This window comes from Hyperolius riggenbachi, chromosome 11, assembly GCF_040937935.1.
Source record: "Hyperolius riggenbachi isolate aHypRig1 chromosome 11, aHypRig1.pri, whole genome shotgun sequence".
NCBI lineage: Eukaryota > Metazoa > Chordata > Amphibia > Anura > Hyperoliidae > Hyperolius > Hyperolius riggenbachi.
The window spans coordinates 252,409,335-252,432,452 of NC_090656.1; the positions used below are offsets into that span (position 1 = coordinate 252,409,335).

The 23,118-nt window shown below is 47.0% G+C and overlaps 1 protein-coding gene across 4 annotated transcripts in view; it reads left to right on the forward strand.

The window, feature by feature from the left end:
- AMBRA1 (autophagy and beclin 1 regulator 1) overlaps window positions 1-23,118 on the forward strand; it is a 197,430-nt gene that overhangs the window by 81,977 nt on the left and 92,335 nt on the right. For all 4 annotated transcript variants that reach the window (XM_068260705.1, XM_068260706.1, XM_068260707.1 and 1 more), the window contains exons 8-11: window positions 13,036-13,122; window positions 15,737-15,916; window positions 20,717-20,797; window positions 21,718-21,818. In XM_068260705.1, coding sequence (XP_068116806.1) covers window positions 13,036-13,122; window positions 15,737-15,916; window positions 20,717-20,797; window positions 21,718-21,818 — 449 coding nt within the window. The remainder of the gene's footprint in view (window positions 1-13,035; window positions 13,123-15,736; window positions 15,917-20,716; window positions 20,798-21,717; window positions 21,819-23,118) is intronic.

Consider the following 23,118-nt stretch of genomic DNA (forward strand, 5'->3'; position numbering starts at 1 on the left):
ATATTCAAGCAAAATGCCCTGGTGCTGCTATTATAGCTCTCCTCTGATTGCGCTCCGCCTGCCTGACCTCTGACCTGTCTTTTCATGCTCGGCCTCCATTTTGTCTTTGTGCTTTGCACGCTGCTTTTATTCCTCTTCTCTTGCTTCCCTCTGAGTTGTATGCATTCCTGTATCCTGTCCTCTTTCTTTGCCTTATCAGCCTCTCTCTCTCCTCTTTATCTGTCCGCTCTGAAAAGCCGCTTAGCTCCAGGCTCCGCGCGGCCGAGGCAAGTTGGCGTTTTCCTGCGGCGCTGTTATAAACCTGCTGTCACAGATAAGTTTTTTTGAGTAATGTTAAACACAATTCAGCATCTTTCTCTGCCCTCAATTCCATTCTTCCACCCTGGAGAACGGTAGTCCGCCTCGCCTGTCCTTTCAGAGCCGGGAGGGGGGGGGCGCGGAAAGGAGCGCAGACAAGGCTTGCCAGCGCCGCGTCCTCCACTTCTTTGTTCGTCCTAATAGGATATGTAAATTCCAATCTGGAGAAAATGAAACATTTTTTAATGAAACGACAAGTACAAAAGCACTTTAAATCAGAAGGAAAATCCGGCACTTGTGAATCTGGCGCTCGGCCTTGCTGCAGAGGGTGAATGGGATGTGTTTTTCACTCTTCATCCTGCTGAACACGTTTTCCCCCCATATAATTTTGTCACTTGGTATGATGTGAATAGCAGGACGGTGTGACTGGTACATACAGGGCTCCGCCCCCCTGCTGCACTGACACGCATGATCTGGTGATGGGCTGTGCGGGTTCTCTACAATCCCCAAGGTTTTTAGTGAAGTCCTGTGTCTTATAGGACACCTGTAACAAGAGGGATATGGCCGGAGCAATGCTTTTCAGCGCAGGTAGATTTGGGCGCAGCCGGCACCACCATAGACTGTGATAGGAATTACAGCTATAGGCGACGCTCAGTGAGCAACATCGGCGCCTCCAGCAATTGTTGGAAGCCGAATTATTTCATTGCCCACTATCCATGGCGGCCTGGAGGGGGAATAGTAATTACCGCCGCCAGGACTTGTGCCGAAGCGGGATCAGCCATATACCGGCTGTGTCCTGCGCCCAAGTCTACCGGCGCCGATTTCAATTTATGCAATATGGAGGCTGCCACATTTATTTCCTGTTAATTAATACCAGTCACCTGGCTTTCCTGCTGATCCTCTGCCTCTAATACTTTTAGCCATAGCCCCTGAACAAGCATGCAGCAGATCAGGTGTTTCTGACATTGTCAGATCTGACCAGGGCTGTGAAGTCTGAGCAATTTTGGCTACCTGTAGTCGGAGTTGGAGTCAGTGGTTTCATAAACTGAGGAGTCGGAGTCAGATGATTTGTGTATCAAATACACAGTTCCACTGTGGGCAGCACGGTGGCGTGGTTAGCGCTCTCGCCTTACAACGCTGGGTCCTCAGTTAAAATCCCAGCCAGGTCAACATCTGCAAGAAGTTTGTATGTTTTCCCCGTGTCTGTGTGGGCTTCCTCCAGGCACTCTGGTTTCCCCCCATATCCCAAAAAACATACAGATAAGTTAATTGGATTTCCCCCTAAATTGGCTCTAAACTAAACTATATGTGCACTACACGATACATATATAGACCCGTGACTATGCCAGGGATTAGACTGTTAGCTCCTCTGAGAGACAGTGACAAGACGATATACTCTGTACCGCGCTGCGTAATATGTCGGCGCTATATAAATTCTTAAAATAAAGTTCTGTTAACCATTAGACTAAGGAGTCGGAGCCATTTTGGTTTCCTGGAGTTGGAGTCGATGGTTTCATAAACTGAGTCGAGTTGGAGTCGTATGATTTTTGTACCGACTCCACAGCCCTGGATCTGACAAGATAAGATGCATGCTTGTTTCTGGTGTTGTTCAGACACTACTGCAGCCACATAGATCAGCAGGACTATTGGCAGGCAACTATTATGGTTTAAAATGAAATCAATATGGCAGCCTCCATATCAATTCACCTTGATACATGTTTAAAAGTGTCCACAGTCCGGTGAACATGCCTCGTATTTCTGTATTTGCCTGCATTTCTCTTTAGAAATCTGAATAACAACCATTTAATGAAATGATATATTTTAGGAGGCATATAATCTAGCAGGGTGTCAGAGCGGCGGGCGCTAGGCTCTTGCGGCCATCACAGGGGACAGGCGTTATAATGGCGGATAGAATGGCGCCATTGTGTCTGCGCAGGAGTTAAACTCCTAAGATGGCAGTAAACGGACCTATGAAAATGACGGTTTAGCGGTGGAAATTGCTCACATTTCAAAACATCCACTTTATAGTCATTTTTCAAACCGGTCAGTGTGATCTTTGCCTTCTCTTAGAGTTGGACTGATATTTGTCACAATTTCCTTTTTTTCTACTTTTTCTTTTAACCTCAATTCATTTTTTTTGCAATTTTTCTTGATAGAACAATTATAAATATAACTATGGTTTCTAAATATCACAAAATATGGAAAACCATTGAGCTGCATATATGTTCAGAGGCACCAGAATAAGTAATTCTAGTAATGATTTTGAAGCCTCGCGCAGGCGGATGATTGGCCAATCTTTGAGAGGATGGGGAAGGACAATTCATCGCACAATAAGTCGTCACAGCTGCTCTTGAACCCTGCTCCCCTTTCCATACAAGCCGTGTTTTGGAATATGATTGCTGCTTTCTCAATAGCGCAGATTGAGACTTGTGGGGAGGATGTACGCTTTCCTGCAAGACAAGTTTAAAGCAGAATGAGGAAAAAAAAACCTATATCCAGGCACATCGCCTCTAGTTAGGACATTATATAAGTTATTAAGGAAAAGGGAGGTGCTGAAGGGGGTGTGGCCAGAAAACGTCAAAAATCTATTAATCCTTCGCACTCTCGCATGCAAATGTTCAAACAAATGCGTTCACAGATTCACTCATACAGGCACAACTGTTATCCCTACAGCTAAGTTAAAAGCCGGTGTTTTAGTTCACAGAAGAATGCATTCTTATGCTTAGTCACCTATACTGCGCAGAAGTACCCAGGTAAACATAGGTGTCCTAACGCTGGCCCTGTAACATGCATAGTGCAGACATGCAAACACATTCATTGCATCAAACCTATCAATGGATTAGGAGCACACATCCTGACGTCCTCTCCTGGGACAGAAAGTGCATCTTACCAATCGCACAAGGGAGCTAACGTTATGTGTCCATGTGCACCATGCACATACACCAGCATAAGGTGTCTGCATGCTGACAAACATACAGGGGAAGGGGGGAGTGCACCGAATTGGACCCTAGCCACAAGGGGTCAGTAACAAGAAAAAAATACATATATCCAGGCACATCGCCTCTAGTTAGGACATTAAATAAATTATTATGGAAAGGGAGGTGCTGAAGGGGGTGTGGTCAAAAAATAGCAAAAATCTATTAATTCAGTGCACTCCCTCCTTCCCCTGTATGTGTTTGTCAGCATGCACACAGCTTATGCTGGTGTATGTGCATGGTGCACATGGATACATTACGTTAGCTCCCTTGTGCGATTGGTAAGATGCTCCATCTGTCCCAGGAGAGGATGTCAGGATGTGTGCTCCTAATCCATTGATAGGTTTGATGCAATGAATGTGTTTGCATGTCTGCACTATGCATGTTACAGGGCCAGCGTTAGGACACCTATGTTTACCTGGGTACTTCTGCGCAGTGTAGGTGACTAAGCATAAGAATTCATTCTTCTGTGAACTAAAACCCCGCCTTGTAACTTAGCTGTAGGGATAACAGTTGTGCCTGGATGAGTGAATCTGTGAATGCATTTGTTTGAACATTTGCATGTGAGAGTGCGAAGGGGTAATAGATTTTTAAAGCAGAATGACTCCTTATTGCCCATAGTCATCCTGCTTGCCTCTCCCAAAAAGTAATGTCAGCTGTACTTAAAACAGTTCCTTCTAGGGAAGGTCTGTGAGAGGCAAATTATTCAGAGTTCATAAAAGATTTTCCCCCTTTTTTTTATGCAAATGTATGCAGCCTGAAAAGGGGCCCATCGAATCCCGACCAAGACTGCGTTTGATTGGTCCATTTTCTGGCAGCATAATTTTGCATTTCATTGACGGACCCTAATTCCTGAATTTCCCAGTTCAGATGACCTCGTACACACCAAGGCATTTCTGTCACTCAGCAGTCTAGTATTTTTTTTATATAAATATATTTTCATTGTAATTTTACCTTTTGGCCACAAGATGGCACTACAAACACTATCCTGGGTTACAAGGAAGTCTATTATTTAATTTTTTTTACTTTCATTATTCTTCATGAACATGGCTCCTGATTGCCTGATTTGGAGTCATGTTCATTCATTCCCAGATGCTTTGATTGGCTCTGGGAACACATGTTCCACTTCACCAATTCCTGCCGCTTGTTCACAGTGGAGCGCGCACACCCGCCGCTGATTGACAGGAGGTTCTGGTTCGTTCTTTTTGTGTTGGTAAAGCAGAATCTGGCTGTACCAGTATGTCCAGATTGTGGGAACAGGTTAAAGCAGTTTAAAACCCTAACATAATAATCAATAAAAACCATGTTTTCCTTTACTTGTTGTATGCCATATGTACTTGCATTTGGGCAGAAGTATTATTCATTTAGAAGTTTATAGGTTCCCAAAAGTACAGTTTTTTGCTCTGAGAGCTGACTTTGCATTTTATTAATAACTGGTTTTAGTCATTATGTATTGAAGGCAGAAATGCTGTCAGTGTCTCTCTGTCTCCAGGAGCTTCTGCACAGTCAGAGAATGTGTCACATTCCTCACTTGATACATTTAAGTAAACACAAGATAGCATTATCTGAAGTTCAGATGCCTCCACATTTCACTGCACTGAACTTTCAAGCTCTGTGTGTAACCCTTCGAATGCTGGTCTAGTAAAAAAAAAATGCTGGTTGCATATAATACGCTGTAAATGTTTTAGAGCAAAGATTAAATGCTGGTTTATATTCCGCTTTAAAGTGTGAATATACTCACAAAATTTAAAATTTCAGTAATGACTCTTAGGTACATAAAAGAACATTTGAAAGCATTCCCAAGTATTCCCTGTGTGTAAAATCCTTTATTTTCACTGCAGAGAGCAGTAGAAGCTTACTTATCTCTGGCAATCGGCAAAGGCAAGAATCTCCCTGTGACTGTCTTCACTCCGCCCCCTCCGTCTGCTGAATAGGCCCATCACCCAGGCAACGACTTCTATTCGATCAGTCGTTTTTTTTTTTGTTTTTTTTTAAATGTTGTCCCGTTGATCATGTTATCATATATTGTTGAAAATCCATCAGCTTTGTTTTTTATGTGCGGCACCTTTAACACCGCCTGATGCAGTGCAAAGCGGTTGATCGCATAACATTCCCACCCTTGGATAAATTGGAGCCTGTCTTCGACATCAAACATCGATTTTAATATATTTTTATTAGTCTTTAAAATTTTTATCGAATCCGTTGTCTGACCTATAAACATTGTCATCTCACGATCTGATATTCAGAGATGTCCATCCTTTATCACGGAAGCTAAGATGTTTTCCAATCGAGCTCGCCCTTGAAATGCCGTTTCCTCCCCTCCATCCATTGTCACCATGCAGAAAATGTGTTCCCTGCAGAAGCGGATTCTCCATTTAATGGAATTAAGATCTGGCGGTGCGGCTGAGTGAAAGGAATGCCTCCGAGTTCAGGATCAGCGAGCACAGAGTACGCTGAACAAATGCCATTTAGTAGACTGTTAAGTCAATGGGCTGTGATGGGAGACAGCTCGCAGACACGCTTATATAAGTCGTGTGTAAGCAGAAGCTTCTCTCTTGTACTCCTTTTCCATAATTCATTGCCAGGCTTGTGAAGTTGTCAGTTCCTGTGAATGGGAGCATGGCGTATCCCAGCATTCCCTAGTGCACACTGGAGGGTCGCATAGGCTGATGCTTTTGAAGTAACCTGGCCCACGACTAAGCTACTGAAGGTGAGCACAGGGGCATATTCAAGTTGGATCTACGTAACATTCCTCTGTACGCGCTAGTAGTAGGTAAAGGAGGTGCCAGTAACATTAAAGTACACTACAGGTGCACCGAACCCACTGTTTTTGGGGCAGATACTCCTCTATATGTTTTCCCTGAGGAAGCAGTGTTACCTGTGGAACGCATTGCATGTGGAGTTTTTTTTTTTTTTTTTTGTAAGTTGACTGCTTGTGTCTTCTGTGGGGAGTTAAAGAGGAACTGTCGCGAAAATCTTAAAATTTAAAACACATACAAATAAGTACGTTTCCCCAGAGTAAAATGAGCCAAACATTAATTCTCTCCTATGTGGCTGTCACTTACAGTAGGTAGTAGAAATCTGACAGTACCAACTGGTTTTGGGCTAGTCCATCTCTTTATGTGGGATTCTCAGCATGGCCTTTATAAAGACTTTACCTGAAAACGATGAATACAAAGATGCTGGCCGGCCCCCCTGCTCGCTGCACACTATTTTGGCAGTTGGACAGAGCAACTGACATTCACTAAGTGCTATTAAAAATAAAGACAATCCTGAGAACCACCCCCATCAGAAGATGGGCTAGTCCAAAATCTGTCGGTTCTGTCAGATTTCTACTACTTACTGTAAGTGACAGCAACATAGGAGAAAAGTAATTTATGGCTCATTTTACTCTGGGAAAAAAATACTTTATTTGTGTTTTAAATTTTAAGACTTTCGTGATAGTTCCTCTTTAAGTTCACCACTACCACTCTTTTTAAACCGTTTTTAGTGTATTTTAATCTTACTGGCTCCTCTCCTTTACCTACTATTATTCGAGACCGCTAATTGCAGTGCAGAGCTGCACCGATGAGTTGGGCGCCACCATTGGTCGCAATGAGAATTACAACTATAGTGGCGATCAGTGACTATTTTCGACGCCGGTCTTGTATCCAGATGCTAAAGAGCGAGTGTGACATTTGGACCAGAGCCGGGACGAGAGTCTTCTCTCCACCAGCATCTGCAGTAGTTTCCTTTTAAAGGTAAACCCATGTTTGTGAGTATTGCGCTACTATAAATTGAAAGAATCTATTATTGGTACGTACTACACCATATCGGGCTCTCGGGTTTCCCCTATGCTCTGTGTGTTCCTCTCCTCATCCCCCCCTTCCTTCCTGTTGGTAGATTCAGCCACTCGGGATATGCTCAGATGACCATACTAGTTGGCATGTGGAAAGCTAGGTAGTCTTGCCAAAGGACTTCTTACAGTGCTGGTCTAGTTTAGGGGATACAGCAGGAAACCTCATAGGGAAATTCCACTAACGTGATTGGTTAGACAGCACCATCTGGAACGCTTAGATTTCAGATAGGTTGGAGTAAATTACCCCAACACTATTTGGCCAATTACAAAGCTACGTGTGTAGAGGGCGCTGTGATTGAAGGACTGTTCCCCATGATGTTTCCTGCTGGGTCCCCTAAAATCTTGGTTCCATCCAGGATTTGCTTATGTCAGGGATGGTGGTCCCCTTGGTAGGCCATGGAAGTATTTGGGTCTCCGGGGGCTTTCAAAAACGAGCGGCTCCGTACAGTTTGCACAGTCAGTACAGAGCCACGCCTCTTTGGAAATATTCAGAGAGACCCAAATAGTTCAGAGGACACTTAAAGGTGCAGGCGGCAGGAGATTTGACCGGGAGCTCAGCGGTGGAAACGAGTGGGGTGCAGAGAGGAATGAGAAGGCTTGGTAGGATCCAGAGTCTTCCTTCCTCTTAGGCAAGCATCTAACTTCTTTTAAAAACAAAGAACACCAAGAGCCCCAATAGTGTAATATGTACTGGTAAATGGTTACTAGATAGAGTAAATATTAATACTCACAAACCAGGGTTACCATTAGGCAACCACTGTAAGGGCAGGTGGGGAGATTTTCCTGACCCCACTCAGGAATAAGAAGTCGCTCTCTGTAGATGAGAAAAAAGGGGTTCTACCCTCCACCCAGGGTGGACTCAATATTATGCAGGAGAACAGAGGCGCCAAAAGGATAAAAGGAAGCTAAATGAGCTTAAAAACCAAATTCTTGGTAAATAGAGGAGGTAGTGGTGGACTTACCTCCTCCAAGTAGACACACAACGACTGTAGTAAAGACAGTCAATATATTTTATTTATAAACTCCAAATATGCAACGCGTTTCGCAGGTTTGATCCCACTTCATCAGGCAATAACAACGGAGCAATAGCATATGTGGTCAGTAGAAGAGCCAGGCACCTCTGTCCTACTGACCACATATGCTATTGCTCCGTTGTTATTGCTTGATGAATCGAGATCAAACCTGCGAAACGCGTTGCATATTTGGAGTTCATAAATAAAATATATTGACTGTCTTTACTACAGTCGTTGTGTGTCTACTTGGAGGAGGTAAGTCCACAAACTACCGCCTCTATTTACCAAGAAGTTGTTTTTTTTAAGCTCATTTAGCTTCCTTTTATCCTTTTGGCGCCTCTGTTCTCCTGTATAATCAAACTTCTTTTGTTTTTAGGTTTCAGTTGTCCTTTCACCTGTACACAATCCAGCTACAGCAATGTCCCTGGTTTCCGGCACTGGTGGGGATCGACAGGATCAAGCGAAAAAGTACTGACCTCTCTTCCCTCCCTCCCGCCCCGCAAAATAAAATACTCCACAAGTGTCCAGCAAGTATCTAGCGCTGTCTTGTAGCCTTCCTATCGCACTTAGCGGCTTTCTGAGGTTCTCTGTGCAAAGGCTCCCAACGTGTCACCTGACCCGCGCCTGGTCATGTGACACAACTTGATCAATTCAGACACTGGAAAGCCGCTAGAAGTGACAGAAGGTTAGAAGACAAAGCTGGACACTGAGTATTTTAAATGCCACAACCCCTCCCTCCCCCCCCCCCCCAAAATAAGAAGTCTCTGTTGTCCCCTCAGGCGTTCCAGTTAGTTGAGAGTTCCGGTTGCCCGTGTTCCCAATAACAGGCACTCTGCTGTCTCTTGATGTCACAGGCAGGGAGGTGTCTGACGTATCTGCTCACTGATCTCTTGTCTCTCTCCTTTATAACGATTTTCAGACTCGTAACACTCCTGTAACTTATTAGCTGTTTATATGGCGTGATTATGATGTCGTCGTAAACTGCGCACACCGATAATCATCAACAATGAAACCGGAGAATGACTCCTCGGGGATTAGGATGGCTCAGATGGAAGAGACAGAAAAAGACAGCTTTAAACAAGTGTTCCCTACGGAGATAATCCTGTAATGTGTAATATCGCAGAGCAGCATAATGGCTTTCAGCACAAACCACGAAGACATTGTGTGAAAGATAATTCTGTTCTCTAACCATACAATAGGTAGCGCCACCTGGGGAAGCGGCAGTGGGAGGAGTCCAGTGATTTGTGTCGCTGTAAGGACAGTGCGGGGACAGTTACATAGCAAACACAATGAGGATGCAGTATTATCAATATGTTAAAGTGGACCCGAATGCTTGCACAGGACAGAAGGAAAACGGAGAGAAATCCACCCTGTATGTATTTAGAGAGTTTAGCCTAATTCCCCCTCATCTGTCAGATCAAGCGCTCTTTTCTGCTGGCTTCAAGAGAAACTCCGACCAAGAATGGAACTTTATCCCAATCAGTAGCTGATACCCCCTTTTACATGAGAAATCTATTTCTTTTCACAAACAGAGCATAAGGGGGCGCTGTATGACTGATATGGTGGTGAAACTCCTCCCACAAGAAACTCTGAGGACCGTGGTACTCCTGGCAGTTTCCTGTCTGTGAACCTTGTTGCATTGTGGGAAATAGCTGTTTACAGCTGTCTCCAACTGCCAAAAAAGCATACAGCAGCTATAAACATCACCTGCCAGCAGTAAAAATGTCACCATGTGATAAATGTCAGAATGTAAATCAGGGAATTAAAAGATTGTATAATGGGTAAACACTGACTAAATTGTTTATATATAATTATTGTAAAAATGAAGCACTTTTTTTATGAAATTATTTTCACTGGAGTTCCTCTTTAAAGAGACTCTGTAACATTAAAAACATCCCCTGGGGGGTACTCACCTCGGGTGGGGGAAGCCTCCGGATCCTAATGAGGCTTCCCACGCCGTCCTCTGTCCCACGGGGGTCTCTCCGCAGCCCTCCGAACAGCCGGCGACTGTGCCGACTGTCATTTCAATATTTACCTTTGCTGGCTCCAGCGGGGGCGCTGTGGCGGCTTTCCATTCCGAACTACACGGAAATACCCGATCTCATTCGGGTCCGCTCTACTGCGCAGGCGCAGGAGACTTGCGCCTGCGCAGTAGAGCGGACCCGACGGCGATCGGGTATTTCCGTGTAGTTCGGAATGGAAAGCCGTCAGAGCGCCTGCGCAGGAGCCAGGAAGGTAAATAATGACGTCACCGCTGCCCGGACTCCACGGAGGGCTGCAGCGAGACCCCTGACGGATGGAGGACGGCGTGGGAAGCCTCATTAGGATCCGGAGGCTTCCCCCACCCGAGGTGAGTACCCCCCAGGGGATATTTTTATGTTACAGTTCCTCTTTAAGAACTCCCAGTAAACGGTCATTATGTACAGATCACTTGGCAGAATTAAAGATGACTCCTCTTGTGATAAATTTCAGAATGTAAATCGGGGCAGGAGAGATTTTACAATGGGCAAACACTGACTAAATAAAAAAAAAAAAAAAAAAAAAAAGCAATTTCATTAATTCTGTTGTTTTCCCAATGATTCCTCTTTAAATGCTCAGTCACTCTTTTATCACTTTGACTGAGAACCATCTAGAGTGTGTATGGAGCTTAAAGGGAACCTGAGGTGAGAGTGATATGGAGGCTGCCATATTAATTTCCTCTAAAGTGAACCAGAGACTAAGCACCCTCATGTACATTACCATATATATCAGGGGGAACATAAGCGAAAACGCCTATACTGCTCTCTGTTTCATCCTTCACTGCTTAGCCTGCTTGTTATCAGACCTGATGCCTGATATTTAACTCTTTCAGGCAGGGAAAGAAAAAAAGGAACACAGCCTAGTTATTTGTGTGCTAGGCACTGTACATACACGTCTATCTCATGTCACATGTCACTTCGGGTATCCTTTAAGACACTACTGCAGCCAAATAGATCAGCAGGGCTGCCAGGCAACTGGTATTGTTTAACAGGAAATTAATATGACCACCACCATATCCCTCTTGGTACAGGTGTCCTTTAATGAAGCAGGAGCTATAGAAATGCCTTCTGGGTTTGCAGTCAATTCAGGCTGAGTCGTTTGGGCTGCAGAATATTTCTTCCGCATTGAGAGTAAATCTGTTCACAAGCCGAGACCCTGGCACTAGTATTGTAGAACATGAGACCATGACTGCTTCCGGGAGAGCCTGAACACGCATGCTCATTAATGTATTTTCATTGTCATAGATCAGTGGTTCCCAACCCATGTGTCGCGGCAGCTTTGGGTATGTGTCGCAGTGTCAGCTCTCGGAAGAAAGTAGCGCAGTGGAGGGAGAGCTGTGGGCAGCGGCGGAGAAAGGGGCCATCTCCCCCCCCCCCCTCCCCCCCTTCCCTCACCTTAAGGTGCTCGCCCTCCCTCGCTCTCTTCTCCGGAACTAACTGTGGTCAGGCGTTTGCAGCGGGCGGGACTTACCTTCCGTGTCGCTCCAAGCGCCGGAAGTTCTGGTGCCGCAGCCGCTGCTCTGGTCTGGATCAGACCAGAGTAGTGGCAAATCATCCCGCGCCTGCGACGAGACCAGACGGAGACACGGAAGGTAAGTTCTGCCCCTCTGCCAGCCACCGCACTTCATTCCGGAGGAGAGAGCGAGGGAGGGAGAGCACCCTGAGGTGCCGCTCTCCTTCCCTCGCTCTCTCCTCCTTGGGGGGGGGGGGCACCTGGCTACATATACTGGGCACCTATACCCCTGGCTACATATACTGGGCACTTATACCCCTGGCTACATATACTGGGCACCTATACCCCCTGCCTACATATACTGGGCACATATACCCCTGGCTACATATACTGGGCACATATAACCCTGGCTACAAATACTGGGCACATATACCCTTGGCTGCATATACTGGGCACATATACCCCCTGCCTAAATATACTGGGCACATATACCCCCTGCCTACATATACTGGGCACATATACCCCTGCCTACATATACTGGGCACATATACCCCCTGCCTACATATACTGGGCACCTATACCCCTGGCTACATATACTGGGCACATATACCCCTGGCTACATATACTGGGCACATATACCCCTGGCTACATATACTGGGCACATATACCCCTGGCTACATATACTGGGCACATATACCCCTGGCTACATATACTGGGCACATATACCCCTGGCTACATATACTGGGCACATATACCCCTGGCTACATATACTGGGCACATATACCCCTGGCTACATATACTGGGCACATATACCCTTGGCTACATATACTGGGCACCTATACCCCTGGCTACATATACTGGGCACCTATACCCCTGGCTACATATACTGGGCACATATACCCCCTGCCTATATATACTGGGCACATATACCCCTGGCTACATATACTGGGCACATATAACCCTGGCTACAAATACTGGGCACATATACCCTTGGCTACATATACTGGGCACATATACCCCCTGCCTACATATACTGGGCACATATACCCCCTGCCTACATATACCCCCTTCTTACATATACTGGGCACATATACCCCTGACTACATATACTGGGCACATATACCCCTGGCTACATATACTGGGCACATATACCCCTGGCTACATATACTGGGCACATATATCCCTGGCTACATATACTGGGGACAACTGGCTGTTTGCCATTATGTGCATTTACTGGTGAAAAGCTGTCTGTCATTACTTGCATGTACTGGTGAAACGTTGTCTCTCATTACATGCATTTAGTCTACGTGTCACGGAGATCTGAACGTTTGGTTTGATGTGTCACGACTCCAAAAAGGTTGGGAACCACTGTCATAGATGTTCAGTACCTGATGGGATAAATCTTCCGCTAGTAACTCCTCATTGTTTTGTGTCATTGTAGGAGACTGCTGGAGTCCTCTCTGATCTCTCTGTCCCGCTATGATGGCTCTGGCTCCCGAGAGCACCCTATATACCCCGACCCGGCCAGGTAAGATGTCCAGTCTTCACACCAAACTATCCAACTGTGCTGCTAGAAAGCCAGGATCTCCTGTCCTGCTACTCTCATTGTTCCACAGCTGGACCTTCATACCATAGTCAGTCTAATGTCCTACCATATTATTATGTATTTATATAGCACAGACATCTTCTGCAGCACTTTACAGAGTACATAATCATGTCACTGACTGACTGTCCTCAGAGGAGCTCACAATCTAATCCTACTATAGTCATAGTCTAATGTCCTACCATATTATTATGTATTTATATAGCACTGACATCTTCTGCAGCACATTACAGAGTACATAGTCATGTCACTGACTGTCCTCAGAGGAGCTCACAATCTAATCCTACCATAGTCATAGTTGAAATGTCCTCCCATATTATTATTATTATGTATTTATATAGCCCTGACATCTTCTGCAGCACATTACAGAGTACATAGTCATGTCACTGACTGTCCTCAGAGGAGCTCACAATCTACGGTAATCCTACCATAGGCATAGTCTGCCCTATCATGTTATTATCATGTATTTATATAGCACTGACAGCTTCTGCAGCACATTACAGAGTACATAGTCATGTCATTGACTGTCCTCAGAGGAGCTCACACTCTAATCCTGCCATAGTCATAGTCTAATGTCCTCCCATATTATTATTATGTATTTATATAGCACTGACATCTCCTGCAGCACTTTACAGAGTACATAGTTATGTCACTGACTGTCCTCAGAGGAGCTCACAATCTAACCCTACCATAGTCATAGTCTAATGTCCTACCATATTATTATTATGTATTTATATAGCACTGACATCTTCTGCAGCACATTACAGAGTACATAGTCATGTCACTGACTGTCCTCAGAGGAGCTCACACTCTAATCCTACCATAGTCCTAGTCTAATGTCCTACCATATTATTATTATGTATTTATATAGCCCTGACATCTTCTGCAGCACATTACAGAGTACATAGTCATGTCACTGACTGTCCTCAGAGGAGCTCACACTCTAATCCTACCATAGTCATAGTCTAATGTCCTACCATATTATTATTATTATTATTATTATTATTATTATTATTATTATTATGTATTTATATAACCCTGACATCTTCTGCAGCACATTACAGAGTACATAGTCATGTCACTGACTGCCCTCAGAGGAGCTCACACTCTAATCCTACATTAGTCATAGTCTAATGTCCTACCATATTATTATTATGTATTTATATAGCACTGACATCTCCTGCAGCACATTACAGAGTACATAGTCATGTCACTGACTGTCCTCAGAGGAGCTCACACTCTAATCCTACCATAGTCATAGTCTAATGTCCTACCATATTATTATTATGTATTTATATAGCACTGACTTCTTCTGCAGCACATTACAGAGTACATAGTCATGTCACTGACTGTCCTCAGAGGAGCTCACAATCTACTGTAATCCTACCATAGGCATAGTCTGCCCTATCATATTATTATTATGTATTTATATAGCACTGACATCTTCTGCAGCACATTACAGAGTACATAGTCATGTCACTGACTGTCCTCAGAGGAGCTAACACTCTAATCCTACCATAGTCATAGTCTAATGTCCTACCATATTATTATTATGTATTTATATAGCACTGACATCTTCTGCAGCACATTACAGAGTACATAGTCATGTCACTGACTGACCTCAGAGGAGCTCACACTCTAATCCTACCATAGTCATAGTGTAATGTCCTACCATATTATTATTATGTTTTTATATAGTACTGACGGATAGGATCCATGCAAAGTCACTGGACAAAGCGATTTGGCAGCACTTTTACTACCAAACCTGTGGATCTAACTCAATCTCTGCACAAATCGCTTGTATGCAATTCACAATCACTGCAGAAACGCCAGAAATCACTCTGAAATACTCTGGAAAAATAGTTCACAACAGCTCCCAGCAATAGCGATTTGCTTTTTTAGTGTGTTCCATACAGCAGCTATGCAGATATTAGCAAAGTTCTGAGAAGCTCATGCATTGCTTACTACCGGATTGAGCTTGCATCCGACGAGTGTCTGTTAGCGGCTGTCCCTGTACAATGAGGCGCTGATGACGTTTACCTAGAACTGTCCTTATGTGCAACCCACGGGCAGCAGGAAGATTACACAGAACAGTACATACAGCAAAGTCCCCATTATCTGGAACTCAGCCATCCGGAAGTCTCAACTAACCGGCAACTAATGGATAAAGGGGACAGTGGTTTTGGGGGTTGCAGGGCATAAATTACTTACTGTGGATAAGGGGTACTTGGCTGTATTGCGCTTTCCTCCAAGGCCTTCTCAAAGTGCTTGAGCTGCAGCCACTAGGGCGCACTCTATAGGCAGTAGCTGTGTTAGGGAGCCTTGCCCAAGGTCTCCTTACTAAGTAGGTGCTGCTGAACAGGAAGAGCTGAGATTTGAACCCTGGTCTCCTGTGTTGGGGGCAGAGCACTTAGCCAGTACACTATCCACACACCGTGTGTAGCAAGGAAGAGCATTATCCCTTTTGTAGTTTTACTCTGGAACGATGATAGGAACTCCTCCATATCTTGATATCTCTGTTCTGTGTGGTTTCTTGTAGGTTGTCGCCAGCCGCTTACTACGCACAAAGAATGATTCAGTACTTGTCTCGAAGGGACAGCATCCGACAGCGCTCCATGCGTTACCAGCAGAACCGCCTGCGATCTTCAGCATCGGCCCCCTCCTCCAGCGAGGGTCAGGGAGGCGTGGAAGCCGGGGACCTAGAGTTCGAGGAGTTTGAGTGAGTGCCTGTTCCTAAGTGTTAGCTGAAGTGTGGTTACCACTAGTGTGAATGTAAACTACCTGCAGTGTGTGCTAATCCCTCATAGAAGAAATCTTTGCAAGCAGAGGATTCCTTCTCCATGCTTCTGTATTGTTTTTTTTTTTTTTTTTCGTAACCCTGAGATGAAGGAAAAGCTTTGACTTTCGCTTACCTGTGGCTTCCTTCAGCTCACTGTGGTCTATTATGCCCCTCAGTGTCCTCCTGGTCTCCTCTGTTGAGTGGCTTTCATGCTCAGTAACAGTCCGTAACTGGCCAAGTCTCGGACAACAGCGCATGCACCACCTGCTCTCTTCCTTAATCATACTCCCGTAGTCAGGAGTGTTCTGCACCTTTAGGAGTTAGAAGTTCCTTAGGAGGTTCTCGCCTCTGGATCCTAAAGAGGCCTCCCCAGTCCTCCTCCGTAGTCTCATTTCACCGCTGGGGGGGGGGGGGGGGGTTACATTTACTTGGGGCTTCTTCTAGCCCCCTATTGCCTCCAAAAGACCCCTGACAGCAGCTCGGCTTGTGGACTGCTGGGAATGCTCTCATGATTGCCCTTCCGTGGCTGGGAGTATTTTTGGCAGTTCACAAACAATTTAGGTGCCACACACTGGTCAATATGGCCAGCAGAGTGATCCCTCTCCAATCATCTTACCTGAGAAGTATCTAGCTGGTTGATTGCCCTTACAGACTGCACATAGATTTACAATAATATATTTCAGCGTGGAAATCTGTGTGCCTGCCCAGTCCTATAACAACCCCCCCCCCCAGTCTCTGCTTTTTTTTTTTCTCTACGAGCTGCTCAGTCTTCTCTGCTTCCTTGTTCGTGCGCGAGGAATGTAATGCATGGGGAACATACACTAGGGGCACTGTGACCGTTATCGACTGAACTTTTTTTGCCCCAATTAATCGATTGCCCGGAAATTGGTCAATTGAGCAGGCCAAATGCTGCACCCATTTCTCACCGATTTGATCAAATTGGCTGTATATTGACCGGAGAAATCGATGTATGACCTGCTTTAATATGCACAAGAGCAGAATTCTCCCAGCTGTGGGAGCGTGATCGAGTTTGGCGCTGCTTACACGCATGCGCGAGGGGCCCTGCGTATCTGGCCAGCGCTTCTAGTATTGGCATGCACACAGGTGAGTGGCCCTAGATGGACCCCGGTACGTCGGTATGCTTGGCTGTCCAGCTCTTTGTTTCTACGGTTTGAATGAGTCATAAAAGGCAACACTCGTATCCAAACCGGCTGCGTTATTTGCGGATTCTAAATAGGTTGCGGAATGAAAAGAATCTGTGGCGCCATTGAGACTCTCTCCCCGACAAATGAGTTCAGCGGCTGCTCTTTATTTATATATTCAACCCTCAGCGTGCATCTCCTCTGGTGTAATCTGTAATCCTGATATAATAGGGACACGTGAAATAATCAAATTCCTTTATCCCGCAGCCATTCTTCATATGCGCTGCCAGTCCACAAGTCTATCGGCGGGAAGAGAAAAAGCCTTTTATTTATTTTGTTTGTGCTGCAAACATGACAGATATTAATTGCGCTTATCGCTCATTCTTGGAGGGCCACTGGAGTGTGCTTTACTCGGCGCAGGTTGGTCTCGGCAATCTTCTGAGCAGCCAGAATAGGGTTCTGTTACGCGGAGGTGTCTGTGCGATTTATAGGGCAAATACTTCAACCGGATTATTTGTTTTTAATGTCACAATCAGTAGGGAGAATAATTCTATTACCTTACCCTATTCTCTCCTACTTTCCACACCTACCAACATTTCCCTACCCTGCTTCATCATTCCTTCACCTCCACCTCCACCACCCTGCTTCTTCAATCCATTTCTACCAGCTTGCTTCATCATTCCTCCACCTCCATGCTTCATCATACCATCCCCTCCATCCCCCTGCTTCATCTCTTTCCATCTCCACCGCCCTGCTTCATCTCATTCCATCTCCACCGCCCTGCTAAATCATTCCATCTCCACCGCCCTGCTTCATCTCATTCCATCTCCACCGCCCTGCTTCATCTTATTCCATCTCCACCGCCCTGCTTCATCTCATTCCATCTCCACCGCCCTGCTTCATCTCATTCCATCTCCACCGCCCTGCTTCATCTCATTCCATCTCCACCGCCCTGCTTCATCTCATTCCATCTCCACCGCCCTGCTTCATCTCATTCCATCTCCACCGCCCTGCTTCATCTCATTCCATCTCCACCGCCCTGCTTCATCTCATTCCATCTCCACCGCCCTGCTTCATCTCATTCCATCTCCACCGCCCTGCTTCATCATTCCTTCTCCACCACCCTGCTTCATCTCATTCCATCTCCACCACCCTGCTTCATCTCATTCCATCTCCACCGCCCTGCTTCATCTCATTCCATCTCCACCGCCCTGCTTCATCATTCCTTCTCCTCCACCCTGCTTCATCTCATTCCATCTCCACCGCCCTGCTTCATCTCATTCCATCTCCACCGCCCTGCTTCATCTCATTCCATCTCCACCGCCCTGCTTCATCTCATTCCATCTCCACCGCCCTGCTTCATCTCATTCCATCTCCACCGCCCTGCTTCATCTCATTCCATCTCCACCGCCCTGCTTCATCTCATTCCATCTCCACCGCCCTGCTTCATCTCATTCCATCTCCACCGCCCTGCTTCATCTCATTCCATCTCCACCGCCCTGCTTCATCATTCCTTCTCCACCACCCTGCTTCATCTCATTCCATCTCCTCCACCCTGCTTCATCATTCCTTCTCCTCCACCCTGCTTCATCTCATTCCATCTCCACCGCCCTGCTTCATCATTCCTTCTCCTCCACCCTGCTTCATCTCATTCCATCTCCACCGCCCTGCTTCATCTCATTCCATCTCCACCGCCCTGCTTCATCATTCCATCTCCACCGCCCTGCTTCATCTCATTCCATCTCCACCGCCCTGCTTCATTATTCCATCTCCACCGCACTGCTTTGTCTCATTCCATCTCCACCGCCCTGCTTCATCATTCCTTCTCCTCCACCCTGCTCCATCATTCCATCTCCACCGCCCTGCTTCATCATTCCATCTCCACCACCATGCTTCATCATTCTATCTCCACCGCCATGCTTCATCTCATTCCATCTCCTCCACCCTGCTTCATCATTCCTTCTCCTCCACCCTGCTTCATCTCATTCCATCTCCACCGCCCTGCTTCATCATTCCTTCTCCTCCACCCTGCTTCATCTCATTCCATCTTCACCGCCCTGCTTCATCTCATTCCATCTCCACTGCCTTGCTTCATGATTCCTTCTCCTCCACCCTGCTTCATCATTCCTTCTCCTCCGCCCTGCTTCATCTCATTCCATCTCCACCGCCCTGCTTCATCTCATTCCATCTCCACCGCCCTGCTTCATCTCATTCCATCTCCACCGCCCTGCTTCATCTCATTCCATCTCCACCGCCCTGCTTCATCTCATTCCATCTCCACCGCCCTGCTTCATCTCATTCCATCTCCACCGCCCTGCTTCATCTCATTCCATCTCCACCGCCCTGCTTCATCTCATTCCATCTCCACCACCATGCTTCATCTCATTCCATCTCCACCGCCCTGCTTCATCTCATTCCATCTCCACCGCCCTGCTTCATCTCATTCCATCTCCACCGCCCTGCTTCATCTCATTCCATCTCCACCGCCCTGCTTCATCTCATTCCATCTCCACCGCCCTGCTTCATCTCATTCCATCTCCACCGCCCTGCTTCATCTCATTCCATCTCCACCGCCCTGCTTCATCTCATTCCATCTCCACCGCCCTGCTTCATCTCATTCCATCTCCACCGCCCTGCTTCATCTCATTCCATCTCCACCGCCCTGCTTCATCTCATTCCATCTCCACCACCATGCTTCATCTCATTCCATCTCCACCGCCCTGCTTCATCTCATTCCATCTCCACCGCCCTGCTTCATCATTCCATCTCCACGGCCCTGCTTCATCTCATTCCATCTCCACCGCCCTGCTTCATCTCATTCCAATTCCACCGCCATTGCACATGCTGCAATTTGAATGCAAGAAGAAATGATTTGTGCCTCATTGATCATCCCTAGTCTGAACACTCTAGAAACCTAGGTCTTTTTGGTATAATGTCATTTTCCAGCAACTGTCAGGACACCTGCATGGTATGATTCCCTCCCCCAGCTGCTGTCCGTCCTCCTGTGTGGTATAATTCCTTCCCCCAGCTGCTGTCAGTCCTCCTGTGTGGTATAATTCCTTCCCTCAGCTGCTGCCAGTCCTCCTGTGTGGTATAATTCCTTCCCTCAGCTGCTGTCAGTCCTCCTGTGTGGTATAATTCCTTCCCTCCGCTGCTGAGGACCTGTCTGATATTGAAATATGGCATTTTCAGAGAGTATTTGATATATTTTTACATAAACAAATGGAAGAATTCATTCTGTTGCTATTGTATAAGTAGCTATTATATAAGTAGACATTGCAGAATACCCCCATTATTGCAATGGAGGCGGTCCATAAGATGCAAATGACTCCGGCTTGGAATTGTGCCAATCAAGTCCCACCCAGGTTTAAACTGGTCTATTTCAAGCTGCATATATTTGCGTAAACATGTACATAAATCTGCATGAACTCACATATTCTCATTGATCATCCCTACTGGCTAGCAGCTTCCATAAATAGAATTCTGTAGTATTTATAGGATGAAAGATGGCGGCTGCCACACTCCCGTCTTCAGATTTCAGTAATTGTTCTGCCTCCAGTCTGTTGGGCGTCTTACTAAAGCAATCTCTCTCTTTCAGGGATAATGGAGATCGCTCCCGGCACAGGACCCCCCGGAACGCCCGCATGTCAGCTCCGTCGCTGGGCCGCTTTGTTCCCAGGTGAATCCGCTGTTGTCATCCTGCTAATGTACCTGTCACTGCTTCTCATGTCTGGCTCCTCCTCTGCGATCCTGTCTGCATGTTACTGCTGCGTCTGACGCGAGCATGATCTGTGATCAGCGACAACCCCCCTTCCCCCATCCTCCCCTGCTCTCCCCGCCCCCTCCCCCCAGCCTCTACACTCGGCTCTCCCTGCTCCCCCCCAGCCCTCCCACTCCCCCATCCTCCTCTGCTCCCCCAGCCACTCCTTGGCTTTTCCTGCTCCCCCAGCCTCCCTGCTCCCCCAGCCTTTCCCTGGCTTTCCCTGCTCCCCAGCCTCCCTGCTCGCCCCTCCCCCCTGCTTTCCTGCTCCCCCCAGCATTTCTGCTCCTTCGCCTTCCTGCTTGCCCTTCCCCCAGCCTTCCTGCTCCCCCAGCTTTTCTGCTCTCTCCCAGCCTCCCTGCTCCCCCCTCCCGCCAGACTTTATGCTCTCCTCAGACTCCGTGCTCCCCCAGCCTCCCTGCTCGCCCCCTCCCCCTAGTCTCCCTGCTCTCCCCATAGTCTCCCTGCTCCCCCTTTCCACCCTCCCACCACGCCTCCCTGCTCACCCCCTCCCCCTAGTCTCCCTGCTCTCCTTATAGTCTCCCTGCTCCCCCTTTCCACCCTCCCACCACGCCTCCCTGCTCTGCCCCTAGTCTCCCTGCTCTCCCCATAGTCTCCCTGCTCCCCCTTTCCCCCCTCCCCCCAGCCTTTCTGGTACCCCCATCTTTCCCGCTCCCCCATTCTCTATGATCCCGTCTGCATGTTCCCACTGCCTTCATCAAACTCCTGACTCTGTCTTCCTGTCACTTGTCTGACGCCCGCATTGTCTGTGATCAGCGACAGCCGCTCCCGCGATTTGATGACTTATGCTGTGTTTTTGTCATCCTCTGTCATTGCAGGAGATTTCTGCTGCCTGAGTACCTCCCCTATGCTGGAATCTTCCACGAGCGGGGTCAGCCGGGGTTAGCTACGCACTCCTCCGTCAACAGAGTCCTGGCAGGTAAGAGGGCGGCGCTGTGCCAGCGTGGGCGACTTCATCTCAGGTGCCCCCTATATGGCTTCAGGTGGCTGAAAGTGCCGCAGTTCTTGGATTTAGTGGTCTAGCAGTGCCCATTAACCACTTAAGGACCAGCTGTATACTCTATGGTCTGTGCTGGGTGGCCTCTCCAGCCTACAGCACAGATCATGTGGCAGGCAGGGCGATCAGACCCTGCACCCCCCCCCCCCTTTTTCCCCACTGCTGCGGAGGTCTGATCGCCGCCGGCTACTTGTGTGTGGCGGGGGCTCCTCAAAGCCCCCCTCCACAGCGCTATCCTGCCCTCCCTCTCCTTCCCTCCCCTCCTTCCCATGGGCGGCACAGGAGGGCGATCCGTCCTGTACCGTCTCTGATAGGCTTCAGCCTAACAGATGCTGGCGATCCCCGGCCAATCGGAAGCCGGGGATCGCCAATCTTCTTTACGGCGCTGCTGTGCGACGTAAACACCGAGGATTTCTTCCCCGGGTATTTACATTTCGCCTGTGAGCCGCAATCGGAGGCTCGCAGGCTGTTCACGGAGACTCCCTCCGTGACCTGACATGGAACGGCCACTCCGTTTCCATGGAAACACCACTGCGACCAGCCGCCGCCTATCGGCGTTGGCTGGTCGTTAAGTGGTTAACGATGCAATTGCCCAAACCATCGACCATCACATCTACGGTAATTGTTGCAATGGATCAGAAACGATTGTTTGAACCTGCTAATGAAGGAAAACATAAGCAATCCAGACTAAGAGCCCGTCACCCACTAAGCCACTTTTTGCGCAGTGAATGACTTTTTTTGCAATATCACTCAACATCGTTTCACAAAAATTTTGTTAAATGGTGTTTCACAATGCACAGTACCTGCTGCGATCGTACGGTTTTGAACGACTCGCATGTCCAATTAAGCCGTGGAGGATTGTTACGATCTTTTCTCATCCTGATTTACATTCTGAAATTTATCACAGGCGACGACATCTTTGGCCCTGTCAGGTGCGGCTCTGCAGAATGTTTGTTTCATGAGAGTTCTGAAGACAGTAAAAATTATACCTAGTCTCCCAGAATGCTTTAGGGTGAGAATTCCTTCTAGCTATACAGCCTAGCCTGTGACATTACTAGGAGGGCTATCAACAGCTATATATAGATAAAGAAAATGTTTTTGATGCTGAAACCAGGATATGTGATACAAAAGCAGGTATTCTGAATAATGCACTGCTTTCCATTATATGTCACTACAGGGCCTCTTTAACAAAAAAGCAGCAAAATAAACAGCACAACTCACA